Here is a 24,321-nt window from a genome sequence, read left to right on the forward strand (position 1 = left end):
GAAAATTGACCATTCTTTCTCACCACACACCAAAATAAACTCAAAATGGATCAAAGACCTAAAGATTAGGCCTGAGACAATAAGTCTTTTGGAAGAGAATATAGGCAGTACACTCTTTGACATCAGTTTCAAAAGAATCTTTTCGGACACTGTAACTCCTCAGTTGAGGGAAACAATAGAAAGAATAAACAAATGGGACTTCATCAGACTAAAGAGCTTCTTCAAGGCAAGGGAAAACAGAATTGAAACAAAAAAACAGCTCACTAATTGGGAAAAAATATTTACAAGCCACTTATCCGACAAAGGGTTAATCTCCATAATATACAAAGAACTCACACTGCTTAACAACAAAAAAACAAACAACCCGATCAAAAAATGGGCAGAGGACATGAACAGACATTTCTCAAAAGAAGATATGAATATGGCCAATAGACACATGAAAAGATGTTCATCATCGCTAATCATCAGGGAAATGCAAATCAAAACTACACTAAGATATCACCTTACCCCCGTTAGATTGGCAAAAACATCCAAAACCAAGAACGACAAATGTTGGAGAGGTTGTGGAGAAAGAGGAACCCTCATACACTGTTGGTGGGAATGCAAACTGGTACAGCCACTATGGAAAACAGTATGGAGATTTCTCAAAAAGTTAAAAATAGAAATACCCTATGACCCAGCCATCCCATTACTGGGTATCTATCCTAAGAACCTGATATCAGATATCTCAAGAGTCCGTTGCACCCCTATGTTCATCGCAGCATTATTTACAATAGCCAAGACGTGGAACCAGCCTACATGCCCAGAAACTGATGATTGGATAAAGAAGATGTGGTATATATACACAATGGAATACTACTCAGCCATAAAAAAAGACGAAATTGGCCCATTCACAACAATGTGGATGGACCTCGAGGGCATTATGTTAAGCGAAATAAGTCAGTCAGAGAAAGACGAGCTCTATATGACTCCACTCATAGGTGGAAATTAGTATATTGAGAAGGAGATCTGATCGGTGGTTACCAGGGAAAAGGGGGGGTGGGGGGAGGGTACGGAGGGGGAAGTGGTGTACCCACAACATGACTAACAAAAATGTACAACTGAAATTTCACAAGCTTGTAATCCATCATAACATTAATAAAAAAAAAAAAAAAAAAAAAAAGAAAGAGACATTTTTTCCAGGCAAATGTGCAATGTGTGCTACCATGTAATACTTTACTCCTAAACATACCCAGATTTGTAACAAAGGCATTTCAAGCAGTATCTAGATGACAATGTTGAAAGGAAAGATTAAACTGACCACCTAGCCTCATACATAATTGATGTACCAGAGTGACGGCTCCTTCAAATTTTGGTGACATTAAGCAGATCTGTGCTTTTGTTTCCCTGCAGTGGCATGCCAGGGCTGCCTCCCGAAGGTGATCGCCAAATGACACTGTTGAGCCAACCCATGAATCATCAGTCTGCCACTTCCTACGCACAGAAATCAAAGTTTAAACCATCACTTGTGACTAGCAAGGGCCAGTGCTGGCAGTCCACGGAGGATGAGGAATATCGCACACGATTAATAAACACATCTATAGAGAGAATCTGTTGGGAGGACTGACAGCCAGCTCTGTAAGCCAATACGGAATCAACAATTAAAAGAACAGTTCCAATTCAGTTAAGCCAGAGCCAAGAGAGACTCAGTTATATTTAAATCAAAATTCACCACAGCAGGGGATTGTCAGCTGTTCAGCTCTGAATGTTGGATGTTTTGCTTGGAAGCTTAACTGATACAACCAAGTGAATTGGAGTTACGTGCAGATGTGAATGTGCAGCTGCTAAGCTGGGATGGTGTGCCTGTAATCCGTGGTGTGGAAGCCACTGCAATTTACACCAACCAAAGCTTTGGGAGTTTCAGTAAGTCACTCTTTCACTCAATGGACTGACTGTGCTGAAGCTAAGCTGGCTCCACGGGAAGATGGCAGCTCCTTAAGATTTTACAGAGTGGGGAAGCTTGAGAGCTGTGCAGTGCAATGAAACAGGCCATCTAGGATTTTTTTCAGCAGGCATGAATTCTGGAACTGAAGCCAAAGTGCAATAAGATCAGCTGGGTATATCTCAATAGTACCTGGAGGCAGGTGCTTATTCTGCAGGTCGCTAAACTACCCTAAGAAGGAGAAATGGGCACGCTCTATTTTACCAGCAGATACGTGAAAAATCACCCACAGTGCTGGTGTACCTTCTAATTTCCCACAGTTAACTAAAAGCAAAAGGCATTAGAGAAAGCGGCATTTCCTTCCAAGTAGACTATACAGACAACAATTAGGATTTGGAAATCATGGCAAAGGATTACCAGGAGAAGCTGTTATTGTCGTGGTTGTGGCTGTTGGTGCTGTTTTAATAAGTTCTGACTGAAAAACAAAGGCAGGCTACATTTGCTAAGTGAATCAGGATGGTGTGTAGTGCGCTTCATAGAAACATTAAATCCGTGCTGTCTCAGCAGGATTGGGATGGAGTTCTTGATTCATGCCCATGGAGCGTTACTGCTGAATTACAGAACCGCAGCTCTTTATGTGGGGGCCTCCCAGACTGCTTTTATTTCTGCATAATTCAAGATATAAAGACTGTTTATTGCCGCTAAACTGTGTAAGAAGGCATAGGACAGAGAAATAGCTCTATACCTTCATTATGTTAATTTAGAAATCATACATTTCCTTTGCTTGTGTGTTTTTCTTTCCATTTTTACTATTGATCGCTGGCCTTCTGATTTTTCTTCCAAGCCACCTTCCTTCTTGATCTATTTGTTTCCCTCCCAATTTGAGATGCCTTAAGCACAATACGCAAATTTTATATTTTGTAAAGAATAAAGGATGTAATTTCCTGCTAGAAAAAAAAAATGGGGGAGAAGAGGGAGGAGGATAAAGATATATTTTGTCAACAGTGTTTCTCCATCCCATCAACGCCTGCTCAAAGTCGTCACTGGCACTGAGCAACCATCTCTAGAACTTGAGCACAATGCAGATTTCAATGCCTTCAAATGACAGGGTTTAACTGCAACTGGGGAACAATAAGGCTCAGACTTGGAATGAGAGACAGGAGAAACAAAATGGAGGAAAATCAATATGCCTGTAAGTGTGTGTGCACACACTTGCATATTCATATATGCCATTATCTTACCTTAATCCTCTTAGCTGTGTATGCATAAAATAGGATGGCGGGCTAGTTAAGAAAAGGCATGCTCTCTTACTCAGCTTGTACTCATCAAGCAAAGTCTGATGCATAAAGAAGCTTCATCAGATAGTGTTTAAAAGAATAGCCTTGGAAGCCAGTCTGTCTGGGTTCAATTACTGACTTAATCAGTCAGTAACTGTGCCCTTGAGTAAACTGCTTACCTCTCTGTGCCTCAGTTTCCTTATTTATAAACCCAGCATATCACCAGCACATACCCCAGAGAGCTGTTGGGAGGATTCAGTGAGCAGTGCCTGACAGAGAGAGTGTGTGCAATAAATGTTAGCTATACAGTAGTTTCTTCATAAATTTATACATGGAATAAATGATTTTATCAAACAGAGATATTGCTGTATTTGCCTACCCACAAATGGTAGCTTTAAGGAGCAAATAAGTCAATATACGTGAAAATCTTCATAAACTTTAAAGTGATCATTTAAATATAAGAGTTTATTATTACATGTACCACACAGTGGTTGTGTCAATATTCATCCACCAAGTCACAATGCTTCCCAGAGATCTAATATACTCCCAGGTGTCTTAGTGTTATCTGCTAAGCGGAGTAGAAAGGATGCTGAAAAGTAAAATTGGCATTTCTTATCCTGAAGAAATTACATTGAGGAATATGTAGTCATGAAATGTTACATACAAGACAGAGGAAAAAAAAGAAAACAAAAAAATGTTCAAAGCAATATGCTATAAAAGTGTTTAGAGGGAGGGAGAAAATGTGTCCTTACTTGAGCAGTCCACGGAGGTATTTCTAAGAAAGAGAGATCGGTGTCAGCTAGGGCAGCCAGGGAAGAAGGCATTGGTTGGCCGGGTTAAGACACATCCTCCAAGACTGTTCAAAGGACAGACAGATGGAAGAGGTCAAGGTTGTTCCAGGCTAGGAGAAATGAGGAGGACACAGAGACAGGACTCTAAGTAACACTGTCACAGAGGAGTGCTTAGAAGGAAAGAAGACTGAGTATGTGGAGCTGACCTAGCAGAGTGTAGAGAAAGAGGAAAAAGGAGCAAGACCAGCCACTGAGCAACCTTTGCAATCTCTTCTTGGGTCTCTCCCTTTGGCTTTGCAAACATCATTCTATCTTCCACGTTTCTCTCCCTCCAGAAATACAGAACAAGAAAAAGGAAAATAAATACAAATCAGGAACTTTAGATGTCTTCTCTCCTTTTCTTCCTCAGTAAAGAAATAGAGCTTCCCAGATAAGGATGTGGCAAAAGTCAGTACATTAATAAGATTTACTTAAGGACCAGCATTAATAATGAGGGTTTTGGGGCTGCAGATACTCACTTTTTAAACAATTTATGTTAACTTCATTTTCCCATCTCTCTTACGATAGTAAAATTTTTTTTTGCAGGAGTCTTTTTAGAGAAGTAATTTACTGGCACTTAATTACTAGTATTTAACCAATTCAACATTCTCTTTTCCTAAGAGTCCATTAGGTTTCTATTGCACTATTATATATTGTAATCAAATGTGGCTTTCTGCAAGGGTCCTCATTGTCAGTCTCCTCAAAGCAAAGTTTATCTGCACTATTAGACAGTCTCTCTGCTTTGGCTGCACCAAATTAGATTAATTATTTATACCTGAGGTCCATTGCTTCAGAAGTTGGGCTCTTCACTTAACATTTCTCTAGAGAATTATTAAGAGTCTTATTTTTTAAATAAAATCTTCATTTCATAGTCTGTTTGATTGAGGTTAAACACAATAGTCTAGTGATTCTTGTATTAAACAGTGCAAAGTCATAAGATTCTCTCCTGGGTTTTATGCCAATGAACACATTTGCAACAAATGAGTCTTTCATTTAGAATACCCTCACAGGGGAGAAGGGCAAAGGGTTTCCAATTTGAAAACTGTCTGGCACCATTCTGGGCAGAATTACTAAAACATGTCATAGATAGTGTGGAGATTCTACTGTTTATACATCAGAAACAGACATGAAAGGGGCCTTAGGAACTTTCTAGTGCCCTTCCTTATTTTACAGATAAAGAAAAAGAAAACATCCCACAAATGGCCTTTAACTCCTAGTGATTTTCTTTGTTCCAATGGCCATTTGCAGATACTGTTCAAAGGTATCCTCAAGATAAGTAAGACAGGACATGTGCACAGTAATGGTCAGAAGTCTTGATTGCAAACATCAAACTCTGCTCTGGCTTCTTTATGCAGGAAAGAATACAGTACTGCCCAGAACATCCAGGAGGGCCAGAGAGTCAGGCCAGGCTGCCACATAGCCAGGAAAACCGCTCAATGACACTGTAAGGAAAGCGACGGTCATTTGGCAACACCCTTGCAGTTCAACAAACATGGCTTGGCTTACAACCATGAGACCTGGGAGAGATGCCAGTTCCTCTAGCTGCCCATTGGAGCTGGACATCTCCACCACCACCCTCTCCAGAGAAGGATTCCCACACAATTACCACCTTACATTGCTCACTTTTCCACCCCATCTTGTGCAAGAACTCCTGACTAGTGGGGCCTAACCACAAAGAAGATGAAAAATGCCAGTTTCTTGGCTTTTACCTTAGGAAGGTAAGACTTAAAAAGAAGTTGCCCAAACATTAGAAACATAACAAATGTCCACCAAGTCTCCCAAGATTAATAGAGTTTCTTAAGAAAGCTTTGATTTCTGTGTGGGCAACTGGAAGGGGAATGACCTCCTTCTCCTAACCTGCCCCCAACACCCAACAAATAATTTGGCTTCCAACACTTGTATGACTCTGGCATACTTTATGAAACAGAAAATACATTCTTTCATTCCACTCCTGGAACCTCTCCTGGTTATACAAGTATTCCAACCCAGTGATCAGTCAATGACAAAACTGATTTCGCATCCAGCAGAAAGAAGGGAACCTTCTCCTTACCCACAATGCATTGACTAAAGCCCTTGACCTTCTTGACTTTTCTAATTCCAGCACTGTCTTGACTCCTTGGCGAGATAAAAACAAGAAAAGTGCCTGGCATGCAGTGACTCAAGGCTAGAATCTATCAGTTTCTTAGCTTTGGGGCCTAATTCTCAAAGACTTTGAATTATTTTGAGTAGGCTGTTTACCTCGATGTGAGCAGAATTAGCCTTAGACACTAAGACTTTATGGCAAGTTTTATTGACCAAGGCAAATATAACCTGTTAAGATTTACAGGCTTTATTAACAGCAATAACCATTTTACAGCCAACATCAGTAAATCAGGGTTTATTGAGAACTCTACAATTTTAATCTGTGGAAAACCATTAAAATGTCGGATTTTCATTGGACATAATTTCTAACTTTTATGAAAGATAGATTTTCCATTTAATTGGGGAGTATAAAAAAGTGCAGTGTGGGCTAATGAATTGTTTTGAAAAGAGTAAATTGGTTTTAGCTGAACAACAAGTGTCAAACACTAAAGTTGTTATCTTTAGTTACAACTGCCCAGGGTTAAGGTTAAAAGTAACTGTAGTGACAGATACGTTCTAATACATCCAGCTAAAGGATGAGCTCATGGGGTTTAGAAAAGCTTGAATTATCATCCATCCGTATTTCAGGTATTTTGGAAAAAGTGTGTGTCCTATTATTTCATCCAAACCAGTGTCTAAATGAGTCTGGTGTGAATTTCCAAGTTTATATACTATCTTTCGAAAAGTGTTTTTACTAACAATAATACCATTCATAAGACTCTTCAATGGGGTAAGTAATGGGAACAAACATTGATAGTCACCAGCTCCTGTCAGTCGCCATTTATTTCCTCCATGTGATCGATTACAAGGAGGGAAGCAGGAAGCTTTTTGGTAAGTGTCTTTGTCCTTTGATGAACTTGAAAGGCAAGAACAGAAGGCACAGGCAGCAGAGGCAGAGCTCATGGGCGAGGTGAGGAAGGATGGTCTTAGCAGCACTCCCCTTTTCCATGGGGCTAAAAATGTGTTAGATATTATAAGAGTTTTCAGTTTTAATCTGGTTCCCCAACCATAATGGAGCCCTACATTTTTTTCTGAAAATCAAAGGTCATGAAACTTTAGAAAAGACTAAGAGGAGAAGGAAGAAGAGAAACCACAATAATCTCGACTATTTATTTAGTATTAGAAACTGTGCTAAATATTTTTATATTTTCTTGGGGGTTTTTCTTCTTCTTTGCATCAGAGAAATTCTATAAGGGGAGTATTGTTCCCATTTTCAGATGAAGAGTCTGAGTTCAGGTGGTTAGTAAATTGTGATAGGTCATAACGTTAGGAAATGCTAGTCAGGGTTTGACCCTGGATCTCTTTGACTCCAAAGTTCATACTTTTCCTCTGTTGTACCACACTAACAATCCTCAGTTCTGTTTTTTCCATCTCCCTATCCCACTGATGTATACCAGGAGAAAGAACCTTGCCACAAGACATCAGTACGCACCTATCAGACTAAGTCTGGGACGCTTCTTGACTCTGAGATGTCAGGGCCATGGCCAAATGTAAGAAAAATTTAATGAGGGTACAGATTACCCTTGGTCCTCTTACTTCTCCTTTTATATGTCTGCTTTTCTTCTCTACCATTGTCTCCTCCCTGTAACTTTAGACACCCAGTATCCTCCTATCTCGTAGGACAGCATCAAAACCAAGCTTTGGGCCCTTGGGAGGACAGAGGCTCCATGGATGTCTGGCCTCGGGCTCCTTGTCTTCCTCAGCTCCCAAAGCTTATTCTCTCAGTGCTCTGTTCTTAGTTTTATCACCAGATTATCTATTTTAAACAAAGAAACACAAAATTTATAGCAGATTCAGGATTAGCATATCAGCTAAAAGAGATTTTAATCCATAAAAGTCTACTTCTAAGGTTAGAACGGCAGGCAGCATAGCAAGCAGATATGCTATCTCGGGCCTAGGGGCTCCCAAGCTTAAGAAATGCTTGGGGAAACTAACTAAACCCACAGTCTCACTAAATCCAAACAAAAACTGTTAGACAAAGGAAAGATCTGAGGTTTAAGGTTAGATTGGCTTCCTAGTGATCTGAGAGCATGGACAAGTTCCAGTAAGATGGACAGGAAAACACTGACAGCTTTCTAGCATCTCATAGCAGTCCTTGGAAATTTAAATGAAATAACATAGAAAAACCACTTAACAGTGCCTGGCACATGGGGACATTCCATAAATGGCAGTTCTTTCTATTCTTATTATACAAACCACTTTCTCTGGTTATGTAGATGAGTTAGTTACCAAGAAAGCTCTATCTTGCAGAGAGAAGACAATTATACATACAGTCTTGTGAAAAGAAGACTTAGACTTTCCCCCAAGGTGCCTTTCAATGTGCCACAGAGAAGACCCCCTATGCCACTGCAGGACAAAACCAGCTGATGTACCAGTGGCCCTGCCAGCCACAAGTCCTTCCAGTGATGACCCCAAGGGCCTGAGAAGAGGTGGGTAGGAGGGAAACCAAGTGGTACATTAGAGAGTGTGAAACATGGCCTGATCAGGGAAGATAACCGATAATATTTCTCACTGACAATTACGTAACTGATCAATTTCCAAGCGGAGTTCTCAATTACTGCCATACTGAAGAGTCAACGGTAGGATCCTCACAGGACTGTGAAGTCAATAAGCACAAACATACACTCTTCAAGATCTGAAGCCCACCTGACAGCCATTGGCAGACATCTCCACCCCGGGAACCCCCGACTGTGGGAGGGTATGAACATTTTCATTTTTCTTCCCTATCTCTGCCCTTCTCTTTCTCAGCTTTTTTCTCTCATTCTGGCTTCCCTCAACAAAAGCACATGTGGGTGGTGATAATTACTGTGTTAGCTGTTGCTGAAACTAAAAGAGCTGTAAATGTCAGGACACAGATATAGGTAGTATCCAATCCATAAATAAGTGAACTTCCAAAATAACTCCAGTGTTGGAACTGAGATGCTTTCTTGCATGAAGATGTTGCTATAAATGCTGGTCAGGGCCCCACAATCGCCCGTTAAGGCACAATGTAGCTGAAATACTCTCCACCTCCATCTACAAAACAAAATGCAGAAAACAAAGCTTTCTCCCCTCCTCAGCTCACAATTTCTGTTTTAAACTATCCTACAGCCCCAACAGCTCTATGGAATGGTCCTCTATTTAATTTCAGACAGGCGGCTCTGAAATTTATTTCTAATAACATATACATGACTAAAATAAAAGAGTGATATGATGTCAAAGGAAGAATGGGAAGTGTACTGAGTTGAATTGTGGCTCCCCTCTAAATTTTATGTCCACGGAACCTGTGCACGTGGCCTTATTTGGAAATAGGGTCTTTGCAGACCTACTGTGAGCCAGAATATTAACATGAGGCTGCAGTAGATTAGGGTCAGCCTTAACCCCATGACTCATCCTTATAAGAAGAAGAAATTCAGACACACAACACAGAGAGGAGAATACCACGCAAAGACAGAGGCAGTGACTGGAGTGATGTGTCTACAAGCCAAGGGACAGGAAAGACTGTCAGAAATCACCAGAAGCTGAGAGAGAAGCATGGAACAGATTCTGTTCCAGAGCCCCGTGAGAAGAACGAATTCTGCCTATACCTTATTTCAGACATCTAGCCTCCTGAACTGTGAGAGAAGACATTTTTGTTGTTTTAAGCTACCCAGTTTGAAGTAATTCTCACAGCAGCCCTAGGAAACTAATAGAGAAAGTGAATGCCCACAGTTTGGAAATTTGGCAGGAAGGCTGGTACCAGAAAAGAAAAGATTCTTTCTGATATGTCTGTAATGTATTCCCTCCTCCCCTGTTCAACAACCCTCCCAAATATTCTGTCACTGACATTGGTTTGTGTCACATGCTGTTCTGCTCCTGTGGGTACAGCTGAAAAGCACTGTCAGAAACAAATGAAGGTAGAAAATGGATTGAGCCAATAGGCAGAACTCATTTGCTTCAAGAATAGGGTGTTGGGGCAAGAAATATGCAGGGATGTGCAAAGAGCTGCTTCCAAGCTTCAACTCAAGTTCAGCCTTTCATAAGTAGTTGAACAGATGGCAACGCTGCTTACTTCCTAGAGGCTGGCCCTGGCCCATTCTCCCACAGGAATCCGCTCCACAAGCAACGGCCCTGAAGGGCCAAGGAGTCCTTGTAATTCATAAATCCCCTGCAATCTCTAAGAAGAAGCTTCAGTGCATGGGTGGATGTGTTTGTGTGTATTTGGGGGTGGGGTGTAGGTATGGGTGTGTGTATGCACGCATGTGTGAACACTCATGGATGCATTTACACACCAAGGCGTATTTTCCTCTTTGGCTATTATCTCACCAGACTGCACAACCTTTATCATTCTCTCTTTTGGTCTCTCCTTGTTTAAATTTATGTCTTCGAGAGCAGATGGTACTCACTTTTTAGTATCCAGAATAGGAGAAAACCAAAAAACAACCACAAGTCTAATGGATTTCACAGTTTTGCCTGGTTTAACCTCAAATATTCATCAATACATGCAGGAAACTAGTTGTCATTCATATTTAACAAATATTTATTGAGCACCTGGATGTGAGAAGCACTGTTTATGTTCTGGGGATACAGAAATGAAAAAAATAAGCAAAAAGTCTCCTCATGTAACTTAAATTCCAGTAGAGTAGATGGAAAATAAACACAATAAATACAGTATGTTTGTGATAAAGCTAAGAGAAAAATACAAAGCAGAGAAAGAGGCTTGAAAGTATATGTATAGAGTGTGAAAGTGACATTTTCAACAGAGTGTCCAGAGCAGGCCTCACTGAGCAGCCCTAAGAAAGGGATGAAGCAATGTAATAGCTGGGAAAGAGTATTCTAGCAGAAGGACCATCATGTGCAAAGGCCCTGAGGCAGAAGCATGGCTGGTGCACCTGAGGAAGAGTGAGGAGGCCAGTGTGGCTATGGGGGGTCAGATGCAGAGCAGCAGAAGATGAGGTCAGAGGTAACAGCAGCTGAGATTCTGTTGGGCCATGTAAGGTACCAAAAAACACAGACTTTTACCTTGAGTCCTCTGGGGAGCTTTTGGAAGATTTTGAAGAGAATTATCCTTTACGTGGCTGCAAGACCTTTGGTTAGGTCATTGATCTGATCATCAGTTTTCTCGTCTCTAAAATACAAAGGCTATGCCAGATAAATCTCTAAGTTCTCTTCCAGCTGTAAAAATTGATTACTAGACAGCTAGAGAATGATAGGTTCCCATGGGAAGATAGCTAATAACAACACGACCTTCCCTTCTGCTCATTCCTCTCATAGCTGCCGACGTTGACGGCAGTGACCCAGTACAGGCTTGGAAGGAAGCCAGGCTGCACATATAGCCAGCATGACCTAGGCGAGACATTTTTATGCATGAAACATTTGTAAATTGGGACTTTGAGCGATGGGTAGTGACTGTAGCGAACTGCTGATACTCCCAGGAGCGCGTGGGGGGTCCTAAGCAAGATTGACATGTTCACCTGTGCACTTAATGCCCTGCACCTGTCACTCCATCCGGGAAACTAGGGCATGCTCTGGAAGGAACAAGAAGGTGGCAAAAGAAGATCAAATATCTTTATGTTTCACATTAAATGAAAATCTAAAAATAAGCATTTTCTTTTCTAATCACTTCATATCATGCATGGAACGTTCCACTTCATTTTCAAGTCCGTTTACTTCATTGCTGTGAACCATTTGAGCTTTCAATAGTGTCCACCCAGCATGCTTTCTGTCTAAATATGCAAATGTGTGTGTTTTTCATTCCCCTTTATTTTCTCTACTCCTTTGTCCTTCCAATTACAAAATCCCACAGAAATTTTAGCTACAATGTGAGGCAAAGGCTCCTGTTGTTTTTTATATCTCTAATTCTCAGTGAATAAACCATAGCTCTTAGGACATAACTTCCCAGAGAAGAGTCGCAACTGGACTACCTATGGCTCAACTCAGACCCACATTTATAAACTTATCATTCCACTAATCATTTCTTTACTTCTTAGCTTTTTCTTCACAATACTGCCTGAATAACTGTACTACTACTCTCTCCGAACATCTTTTAATTGACTGCGAGATGTAGGAAGACTTCCCTATTACCATAGACTGTTGCTACTGATACTCATATTCTAACAGTACAGTAGAAGTTCCAGAAAACATGCAAGGAGCAAAACCCACAGTGACTGGATTCCAGACTCCTCATTGTGAAGGAAGGATAACACATCAGAGACCTGTGGCTTCAGCATTTTTTATATCCGTCATGCCAGCACAGTGCCTACAACATAATAAATGCCCCATGAATGTTCATTTCATAAGCAAATGACAAATGAGTAAGTGCAACCTCAGTGAACTTGGCACTAGGGGCTCACCTCCTGTCACCTCTTGTCTCACTTGTTCACATGACTTTGCCTGTTAGAGCTCAGATTCATTCATAAGCCAACACACATATCAGAGTGCCTAAGGGGAATGGCTGAGTGCACAGAGGATGCCACTTGCATGATCTGAGGTCACCAAAAGTAAGAACACAGACCCAATCCTACCAAGTTGCCTAGGCAAGAGCTTTGGGTCTATAAGCAGGTAGACAGGAGACAATTTCCTCTTCCAACTTACTTCCTTCATAATTTCTTCATCATCTTTAGCAATTGGGTCCAGGCAGCAAGAATGCCAGACACAGGCTCTTTTACTTGATTTGGACCACACAGGACTCTGCCCTCCCTCTGGGGAACAGGCCTCCTCCCAGGACTCTGTCTTACCTCGGCAGCAGGGACTCCCTCCGGGGGGCGGCAATGCAGCACGATCATGCCTTCAATGGGAACCTCCCTTCCCTGCGGATCTTGTTCAAAGTTTTTCCGTAAATCTGCAAAGAATTGTGAGATATATGACACTTTGCTCTAGGGCCGGTATTATTCCCATTTGCTCAAAATACAATAAAATAGTGAGCTTAATGTCACAACTGAGATACACACAAAAAAGTCACTTGTTTCAGGAGTTCCAGAATACGAGAATCATTTTCCCAAATATTCACAAGTACTTTTGAAATAAACTTTAACAAAACTTTTCCTAATGCTCTATATTGATGTGAAGGATAAAAGATTTACTGTGGTAGCAGGAAAAAAAACCTCATCATTCCATGAGTCTTTGCCAGCATTAGCTGCTTAGCATTTGATGAAACACTTGGCCTAATAAATTGCCATCCACAGCTATTATGCAGTTGAAATGTATGTGACTTTTTTTTTATTAACTAAAGAATGCATTATTAATCTGTAACCTCTGCCATTCCTTAACCCTCTAGGGGGCTCTAGAAGATGATAATAGTGTGAGATTACCTATTAGTCTTTTATTTGTGACCAGGGAGAAGGGGCAACATTCAACCACAGCAAAATCTATAACCTGTCCAACCAAACATGTAATTAAAAAATACAGTGCCCTCCAGTCAAGCAGCGATGCTGGGTATCTGTGTAGTGCCCTTCATGGAAGGCTTGAGGCACTTTGCAAACAAGCTGCACTATTAACCTTTTACACATGAGGGAAGGGGGACACTTGGAGAGGTTAATTGGCTTGCCAGTGGTCACAGAGAGAGAGCATCAATGCCAGTGATGGGGAAAAACTCACCACGCATCCTGACATCCAGCCTCTGACTGCTACCCAGAAAAGCTTTCTCAGGGAAGAGGGCACATGGATAGTTCAGAGAGAAAGAGCTTCATTTGCATGGCTTTCCCCTTGAGCACATGCTTCAATAACAAAAGTGGGAGTTGGTCTTTGCTTCTTTTGAGGTGTCATAACACTTTGATAATTTTAAAGCACAGGCTTAATTCTTGCTGTCACTTGAAAGCCTGGGATAGTAGAGCAAAGGCAGTCTTACAAGTCTTCCTCAATGGAAACGATTTCCCCTCCCTCCCTGACAATGTATTTTTCTTCAATTGAGTATCTCAAATTACAGGCTGTGGATTTATTGATTTAATTTTCCTTAGTGCTTACAATAACATGAAATATGTTCCCTGTAAAGAGCAGAGCTCCAGAATCAGTTACCTCTTTATAAATTGTATAAATACATTAAACTTGCTTTTAGCAAGTCAAAAACCCTCGATGAATAACAAGCACAGCAATGCATGTATTCACTGTCTTCCGAATTTTACTCTTAATGTTTTCCCTCCCAGAGGCAACCGATGTCTTTTGTCAGTAGTGCTATATATTCAGAGATCTTCAGGAGTATATATGAGACAAAAGAGCTTCAAAGGACTGGCACTGCAGGCAGGCGGCAGGATCCATCTTCTCATTTCTCTGTTGTCCCCCAAACTGTAAAGCCAGCTTCCTTCTATTTGAGATCCATAATTGCCACAGTTTTTATGACTCAGAATTTCTGACTCCAAGTGTGGTTAAGGTCACATAACTGATGACAAAACTATAAGTGAAGGAACTTTGAGTAAACCCCAGAATGAAAAAAACAGGTTTCCTGCACAATTTGATCACACATTCTCCTTTGTTCTCCCACAAGGGATCTTTGAGTCAAAATTCCCTTTCCCATAGGACTCATTTATTCATCGGGACTGTATCAAAATTAGTCTACTGTAGAGTGTGAGTGACTGACATGAGACATCAGTTGGCTAATGGAAAGGGTTGTGTTTTTGTGGCTAATTTTGTTTGGTTTGTTTGCCATTTTTTCCTTTTCCTTGATTGCTTTGTTTTCAAAAGGAAGTCTCACTCGGTGCTGCTCCATGATGATTATTGCAGTTGTGACAACACCAAATAATCTGTGTTCACCCAGATGAAGCACAGAAAGCTAATGATGGAATTTCTATTTATCTTCTGCTTCTATTTCCTTTCTTTGCTCAATAGAAATGGAAAAGGTAACAAAATGTATAGTTTACAGTTAGCTCCACACTCCAGTACCTTAACTGCATCGGCAGATGAAAAGACAGCTAGAATGAAGCCATTTTTCCTCCCCATTCTCAACTGCTACATGAAATAGATAATTAAATATGTGTATAAAAAGGAAAACCCTGCATCAACATTGGGATGTAGGAAAGGACATTGTCCACAAATAAGAAACCTTGAGAAATTTCTAGTATATCTCATAAACCCAGGATTGAAGAAAGGATCCACCCAACCTCTTGCTCTTCCCAATTGACATTTGAAATCATCAGAAGAGTTCCAACAAGAATCACATCCTCAAGGTGAAGATACAAAGATTAACAGCAGTGGAGCGGGGAGTCAAAGAACAACTGGGGTGTCATATTTCTGGATTCAACTCACAACAGGTAGCTGACCCCACACCAGGTATCACATCAAGTGAGAAATCCAAGTACCACTGAGTCCTGGAGTATGTCTAATGCTGCTGGCATTTTGGACTCCCAAGGAGGGCAAACATACCAGACAAATTCCAGCTAGCTACTGAATATACTAAAAATTATGGAAATAAACTGTTAGACACAGAGGTAAATGCTTCCTGTGATTCTCACCATAGGTCATCCAACCTATTCAGTTTCTGAATTGGCAAACTAAATACTTTTATCACCTATGTTAATTCCAAGGCTTGAAAGATTCGGATAGGAACCTATGCAACTTCTAATAGTAGGGAAAACATCCCCAGCTGCATAAAAAGAATTCTACAACAAATGAAGGAGACAAACCATAGAACTGAAATTAAATGGCTTTCTTTAAGACAAGAAACAAGAAGCATTTTTAGATAACTTCTAATTTAAGTTCTTTAAAGTCAAAAAAAAATAGCAACTGAGAACATAGAGTAGGGAGTTATAAATAGGATAACATCTGAGATCAAGAAAACTGCCACTATGCAGGAGGGAAAAAAAAACATAACTACTGAATTCGAAATAATATATATCATGGAGATGGTAAACAGCATACTAAATACTGCAGAAAACTGAACTAGTGAAACAGAAAAAACGTGTATCAGTCAGGATCGAGATAGGGAAACAGAAAGCACACCCGTTGTTTCAGCAGAAAGTATTAATGTAAAGAATTGGAAGACCTAAAAAGGCAAAAGGGAAACTTCTAGAAGCAAGACCCACACTAGGGATGGGGGATGGAGGGACAAAAGGAAGAGAACAGAACTGGGTTACAGAACATCGCAGCTTAGAGAGGACTTAATGTCCGGAGAGGGCACTGGGCGTTGGTGCTGGCACCTCAGGAACTTAGAAGAGGGACCCAAAAAGTCAAGACCCAGACCTCCGAAGAAGAACTGCCTGCCAGACTGGTGCTGGCATTATCTGGGGGCATAAAGAAGCTGGTTCTGAAAGTATTTGAAAAAAATAAGCCCGAAACAAGAACCAACTGCCACGTCCAAGATGAAGAAATTTTGCTGGGGAGATGCTGACAGGGACAGAAAATAACCAGGAAGAAGCAGCCATTCTCCCTCTTCCACCATCCAGTCTCCTGTGGTGCCCCCTACTGGAAGAACCTTACAGGGGAGCCAGGATCTGGCAAAGGAGCTCCGGCCCCATCTTCACAAATTATAGATCAGTGGTTCTAGAGATGAGAGACAATAGTTGGGTAACCAACAAAACCCAGTTTAAGGAATTTCCTCTATAGGGCTCTTACAATTGCTGACTCCATGTCTGTTTTCCTCACTAGACCATCAGTTCTCATAGGGTGGGCTTTATGTCTGAAATGTTCACCCTTACATTCCCAGTGCCTATTGAACATCCGAAACACGACAAGACCTTAACGAATACACGTGAAATAAGAGCTAAGAGGACAATGATAAAATAATAATGAATTTGCCAGGAAAAGGATGAAAGAAATAACAAAAGATAATGTTGAGATAGAGAAATACAATCTTAAATATAATAAAGATTTTAGAAGAAAACAAGAAGCTGAAAGAAAATAAATGAAAATCAATTTAACAGTGATAATAATTCTTCTCTGAGCTGAAAAAAGACTTGAGTTTGCAAAAGAGCTCATTGGATACAAGGCAAAATAGTTTTAAAAAGAAAAAAAGATCCTAGATACGTCATAGTTGAAATTTTGAATTTTAACAGAATTAAGAAAATTGTAAAAATAATGATTTTCCAAGTATCTTTGTGGTAAATAAGCATAAGCAACTAAAAAATTCAGGGATTGGAAGAATTAATACTTTAAAAATGCCTGTAGTACCCAAAGCCATCTATAGTTCAATGCAATCTCTATAAAAATTCCAATGGCATTTTTCACGGAAAAATAAAAGAAAAATCCTAAAATTCATATGGAACCACAGAAGACTCCAAAGAGTGAAAGCAATCTTGAGAAAGAAGAACAAAGCTGGAGGCATCACACTTCCTGATTTCAAACTATACTACAAAGCTATAGGAATCAAAACAACGTGGTACTGACATAAAAACAGACACATAGATCAATGAGACAGAATCAAGAGCCCAGAAATAAACTCCTGCATATATGGTTAACGAATATTTGACAAGGGAGCCAAGAATACTCAGTGGGGAAAATATGTTCTCTTCAATAAGTGAGAAATCTGGACATATTCACATGCAAAAGAATAAAATTGGAACCCTACCTTACACCACTCACAAAAATTAACTTGAAATGGACTAAAGACTTAAATGTAAGACCTGAAACTATAAAACTCCTAGAAAAAAACAAAGGAAAAAGATTTCTTGATATTGGTCCTGGAAACAATTTTTTGGATGTGACACCAACAGCGCAAGCAAAAAAAAGCAACAATACACAAGTGACACTACATCAAATTAAAAATTTTTTGAGCAGCAAAGGAAACAATTGACAAAATGAAAAGGTAACCTGTGGAATAGGCAAATATACTTGCAAATCATATATCCTACAAGGGGTTTATATCCAAAATATATAAGGAACACATACAACTCAATAGCAAAAAAACAAACAATCTGATTAAAAAATGGGCAAAGGACCTAAATAGATATTTTCCTAAGAAGAATGTCTAAAGGGTACATAAAAAGATGCTAACATCACTAATCATCAGAGAAAGGCAAATCAAAACCATAATGAGATATCACCTCATACTTGTTAAAATGGCTATTATCAAAAAGACAAGAGATAACAAGTGTTGGTCAGGATGTAGAGAAAAGGGAAGCCTTGTGCATTATTGGTGGGAATGTAACTGGAACATCCACTATGGAAAATACTATAGAGGTTCCTCAACAAATTAAAAATAGAACTACCATATTATCCAGTAATCCTACTTCTGGAAATATAGCCAAAGGAAATAAAATCAGTATCTTGAAGAGATATCTCCACCTCTATGTTCATTGCAGCATCACTCACACATACATGGAAACAACCTAAGTGTCCACTGATGGATAAATGGATAAAGAAGATGTGGTGTATATACACAATGGAATATAATTCAGCTTTAAAAATAAGTAATTCCTGCCATATGTAACAACATAGATGGACCTTGAGGACCTTATAGTAAGTGAAATAAGTTAGACAAAGACAAATATTGTACGATCTCACTTATATGTGGAATCCAAAAACGTTAAACTCACAGAAACAGATTGATGGTTGTCAGGGTCTGGAGAGTGAGGGAAATGGAAGGTGATGGTCAAAGGTTACAAACCTCCAGGTATAAGTTGAGTAAGTTCTGGGGACCTAACATACAGCATGGTGGCTATAGTTAACAACAGTGTATTATATACTTGAAAGTTACTAACAGAGTAAATTTTGAGTGTTCTCATTATAAGAAAAAAGGTAACTTTATGAGGTAATAGATATGTTAACTAAACTTGTAATTGTTTCATAATATAAACATATATCAAATCATCACCTTATACACCTTAAAGTTTCTAAAAAAGCAAGCATAGGTACTGATTTTCTATTTCCAAACAAATTGTTATTCACAAGCAAACTAACAATAATATAGTCTCAGACATGATGATGATAATGAGCCACATACTTAAGTGTTAAAAAAATTAACTAACGGGAAGACATTCAAAGTCATGAATTAAGTCTTTGGAGTTGTGGTTTTAAAAAAATCCGGCAGTGGGCAATAGAAACAACTTAAAATTTTTAAATCTAAATAGTTTGTATAATAAAGCTAAAAATATTCATGTAATCCCAAAACTTTGGAAAGAGTATATCGTAAACATGCAAGATAACTAACGATAAGTATTTAAACTGCCAGGTCGTATGTTCCAGAACTCCACTAGGCAGTATTGCATACAGTTGAAAAAGGTTGGAGCTGGAGCCTGAGTATCTGTTTGAATTCTGGGTCTGCCACTTGCCAGCACCTTGACTCAATTAGTGTCTTTATCTCTCTTTGCCTCAATTTCTTGATCTACAAAATGAGGATGATAATTCCTGTTACATATAGTTTTTGTGAGGATTAAATAGTAATAAGTGTAAAATCCTTTTAAGAGCACTAGGTGCATACTACACTTTAATTAAGGTCACATATATTACTAAATCCTATGATAAAGCCACAATGATTAAAAAAGGGTGGTTTTGTCATAAATCAGATATACAAATTAATTACAGAACTAGAGCAATTTTAAAAGGCACTTAAAAAGAATCAGTTAGTATATGATAAAAGTGATATATAAATTAAGTGGGAAAGGCATTGGGATGCCCTTTTGGCAAAAAAAATAAAGTTAGATCTATGTCTTACTTTATATCAAAATAAATTTCATCTTAAGAAAAACATTTTCTACACAAAATCACAGCCGGAATGAAATACTTGTTGGCTCTTAGGAAGGGGAAGACCTTTATAAACCTAAAATTAAAAGAAAAACACTTAAGGAAATGACTTGTAGATATTCTTTAGTCAAAATTAAAAATTGTTTCTATCTAAAACATTATCAGCAAAATTATAGGCAGAGGCATAAGAGCCTTAATATATAAGGAAAACTTTTTAAACAAAGTGAGAAGGGTAAATATCCTTAAAAAAAAAAAAGGCAAAGGGACATTAAATAGAATTTATAAAAGAAGAGAAACAAATGGCTAATAAAGATATTTAGAAGGGCCACTATCACAAATTATTAAAGAAATGTCAATTTAAGAAGCATCAATATGTCTCTTTACTCTTCCAAACAGGCTTTGTCTTGTTTGCTTGTTTTAAACAATAATTTACAGTGTTAGAAAGATTATAGAGAACTAGGTGTTCTTAAACATGGCTAGAAGAAGTGAAAATGGGTAATTGCAAAGAGCAAGCTATAATATATATCACAACTACTTTAAAAGTTCAATTATACATTTATTATCTAATGAATCAATGAACATTATGTGGTACGGTCTTTCCACAGTATCCATGGAGATTGGTTTCAGGATCTCCAGCCCCGCTATGTCCCCTGCAGATACCAAAATCCACAGATGCTCAAGTGCAGTATATAAAATGGGGTAGTATTTGCATATAACCTACACACATCCTCCTCTATACTTTGTCATCTCTAGACCACTTATAATACCTCATGCAATGTAAATGCTGTCTAAATAGTTATACTGGATTGTTTAGGGAATAATGACATGAAAAGAAAGTCTGTACATGTTCAGTACAGAGGCAACCATCAGTAGGCCTTTTGATCAATGATTGGTTGAATCCATGGATACAGAACCTACAGATACAAAAGGCCAACTGTATATCCATACAATGGGATATTATTTGTTAATAAAAAGAAATGAAGTAGATGCTACGACATTGCTGAATCTTGAAAACAGTATGCTCAGTGAAAGAAGCCAGAGACAAAGGACCACATATTGTATGATTCCATTTATACGAAATGTCCAGAATAGGGAAATCCAAAGTCAGAAAGTTGATTAGTGATTGCCTAGGGCTGCAGGTGGTGGGGGGAAAGAGCACTAGTGATACTGGGCATGGTTTTATTTTTTGGTGTGATGAAAGTGTTCTGAAATTGATTCTGGTGATGGTTGCACCACTCAGAACATACTAAAAACTAATGAATTGTACACTTTAACAGGTGAGTTAATTGCAAATATTATATCTCAATAAAGCTATTATAAAAAAGAGTTCATTGATATGATTTAATAATTCCACTTCTAAAATTTTCTAAGGAAATTACTAGAGAACTACATAGAAAAATGTAGCATAGTGATATTGCTTAAATCATCGTTTATAATGCTGAACAGTTGCTAACAATCTAAATATTTAACGGGGCTGGCTGCGTGGCTGAGTGGTTCAGTTCCTGCGCTCCGCTTCCATGGCCTAGGGTTTCGCTCGGTTGGGATCCTGGGCACAGACATGGCACCACTCACTAGGCCAAGCTGAGGCAGAGTCCGACATGCCACAACTAGAAGGACCCACAACTAAAATATACAACTATGTACTGGGAGGATTTGGGGAGAAAAAGCAGAAAAAAAAAAAGAAGATTGGCAACAGTTGTTAGCTCAGGTGCCAATGTTTAAAAAAATATATATATATATATTTAATAATATAAGAATCGTTAATATCTTTTTGTGCATTCATATAATAGAATACTATGCAAACATTAGAAAAGCTCAAAGAAGATTTAAAATTGCAAGTAAATGCTCAAATAAATTGCTTTATAAGATAAAATAGTATGTAGGGAATGGTCTCTATCTTGTATATATTTTTTAATATGTAAGAAGTGGCCTCCTCCAACGTAGTAATTATATTTTTATAGACCGTATCTACTTCCAAAAAACAGCAGGCACATTTGCATTAAAAACTTGTTTTGGTAGGCAGTCCTTCTCTTAATTTGTCTTCAGGTTTTCAGTAAATGTACAAGAGCCTCCGTTAGCTCACGCTGTTGACCATGGGCTGGACACTGTGCCAGGCAGGGCAGGTGCCTCACTGAACTTAACATAGACATTCCAGCCCTCCCACTGCATATGCTCCTGCAGAGAGGACAGGCATGAAACAAGGAACTAAGAGGTATATGGACGAGTGAGGAGACAGAAAAGCAGGAAGTTCTGTAAAAATGCCTCACTGTGGGACCTACCTTAATCTAGTATTCCGGAAAGTTTCTCAGAGAAAGTTGCCGGCAAGCAGAGGCAGAGCATCTCACAGGCCTACATAATACACACTATCTGTACCTCATTTACTGTTTCACTCAGGCTTTTACTGGCTTAAAACTTTTTCTTTTTTTTGCATATATATATGCTGTCTTGTTTCTCTCTTGCAAGTCTCTGCAAAATGCTGGCCTAGCTACTGCTCTTTCCATGAGTTACCATATCACATAAGGACACTCTTTTATTAGACTTGGTCTTCTATTCATGTATATTGAGAGGGTGGAGTATAAATGTCCACCTTCTGATCTCACTTATAATCATGCTCACATGGTCTATGGGAAGAAGAAAAATAATAATTTTGACATTATTTTGTATGAGGGAACTGAACCAAACTGCATACATACACGTCAAGATTGAAGATGTTAAAATTTTAAAATAGCAACTGGTACGAGATTACCGCATATGTTATAGGAAAAGCCACAAAGAGGAATCACTCAACATTTCAAAGATTTCCTACTGGACGATTATGGGTATATTAATTATCTTATCCATCTCTTTCTGTGTTTTCCAAAATTTCTGTGATGGGCGTTGATTAATTTTATAGCTAGAAAAATTAATGTCTAAAAACACCCCTTTCCTATGAGTTATCAATATTCTCTAAACTAGAGCAAACCGAATCAGAAGCCAGGGAAGAAGTAGATTTTGTTTCTTTTTATTGTACTAGTTTTCACTCCTACAACATCTATTAAAGAAGGCAGGAAGAGGGACTATATTTTTCAATCTTTAATGAATTCTAAAATATTCTTTTTAATTTGATTTTAGTCATGGAATCTGTGCTCATGAGGACAAACTATTTTATCTGTTTTGTTCATCGTCTTGCCTCTAGTACATGGAAGGGTATACAGTAGTCACTTATTAATAAATATTTGTTGAATGAATGAATGAATGAATGAAGTTCCATTTCGACTTATCTAACTGTTCATTGTAAACTAATATACAACTAAGTCTCCAGTAGTTAAGATGAGTAGGAAAAGAAAAAGATGAATAGATAAATGCACCACGATGATGTTAAAGTAACACATTCATTCTCATCTCATCAATCTCATCGTGTGTGTGTGTACGGGTGTGTGTTTGAATGATACTAACAAACATCAGATCAATTTGGAGCATCACCCTGTCTACTTGTGCTCTTTCTTCACCCCATCACCTGTTCAGTTCTGCAGCAGACTGCCAATGAGGCCCAAAATGACTGGAAACAAAGACAGCAGAAGGGAAGAGGAGGAAAAGGTGATGAAGCCAGGTACTTGGCCAACCTGTAAATCATATTATCAGCAGCAGGACCATCCAGACTCAGCAGTACCTGCCAAGAAGTAGTCCATCTGGGTCTAGGCCATGGGAAGCAGCAGCCTCCTTTTCCTCACCCCATGCCCTATTTGGCCTTTTTCTCATTTTTCTTTCATGCTACTATGTTAGAAAAGTCATTGTAGCACAAGAAAAATCAATAAAAATTCAATTCCGAATAATAGTTCTTTGCAGCTCAGCAACACTAGGGAGTTATCGGCTCATTCAATGCTCTGGCAGTTAATGCAATGAAATAAAAATAATTTACTCATTCAAACCAAATCAGCCAGTGAAAAATCATAGTCATTTTTTTTTAATAGTCATAGTCATTTGTTAAGATTGCAGGAAGATGGCACAATGTCCCATTAGTGTCCAACTACACTGGTATTCAAATCAGCTTCGAATCTTCCCCACCCATATTCTTCTGAAGGAACAACAAACCACATTTGTCATACATAAAAGGAATTTGTAACTTAGCCAAACACAGATCATTTGTTGTAATGAAAGGGCTGGTTCAAATGCAGAACAGATGGATGCCAGCAAAACGAAAGTCAAGGCCTGGTGCCCCGCATTTGGTTCTGCCTCAATCTTCCACAGTCTTAGAGGGTTATGGCCCGAGAAGTCAGCTACTGACACCAGTTCCTGATGGAAGCATGTAAAAGGCTTCCTGTCTGGTCAATTTTTTTCCTCGGTGATAGTATCCTCATATTTGCCACATTATATATGGTTTTCTTACCAGCCTGGCTTAACCGCTCTGCCTTGCTTAGATCTATGAATTCTGCATATTTCTTGACCCACTGATCCATACTAATGCCAGGCTGCTCCTATCTTTCATGTCTTTGCTGTGGATCTTCTAGCTATGATTTCACCACGTCCCCTTGAAGGGCAATAGGCACTAAAGCACAAGTCCACATGTAGATTTCTCTTTCCTACTATTTCTGAACCTTGTAACCTTAACTCCTGCTGAGTAAATCCT

At 39.0% G+C, this 24,321-nt stretch overlaps 1 protein-coding gene across 8 annotated transcripts in view; it reads right to left on the reverse strand.

Moving 5' to 3' along the window:
- Positions 1-24,321, reverse strand: part of UNC5D (unc-5 netrin receptor D) — a 503,297-nt gene that overhangs the window by 172,085 nt on the left and 306,891 nt on the right. For all 8 annotated transcript variants that reach the window (XM_070499928.1, XM_070499923.1, XM_070499924.1 and 5 more), the window contains exon 4: positions 12,845-12,948. In XM_070499928.1, the coding sequence (XP_070356029.1) occupies positions 12,845-12,948 (104 nt within the window). The remainder of the gene's footprint in view (positions 1-12,844; positions 12,949-24,321) is intronic.

Source organism: Equus asinus, chromosome 27 (genome assembly GCF_041296235.1).
Source record: "Equus asinus isolate D_3611 breed Donkey chromosome 27, EquAss-T2T_v2, whole genome shotgun sequence".
NCBI classification, from domain to species: Eukaryota; Metazoa; Chordata; class Mammalia; order Perissodactyla; family Equidae; genus Equus; species Equus asinus.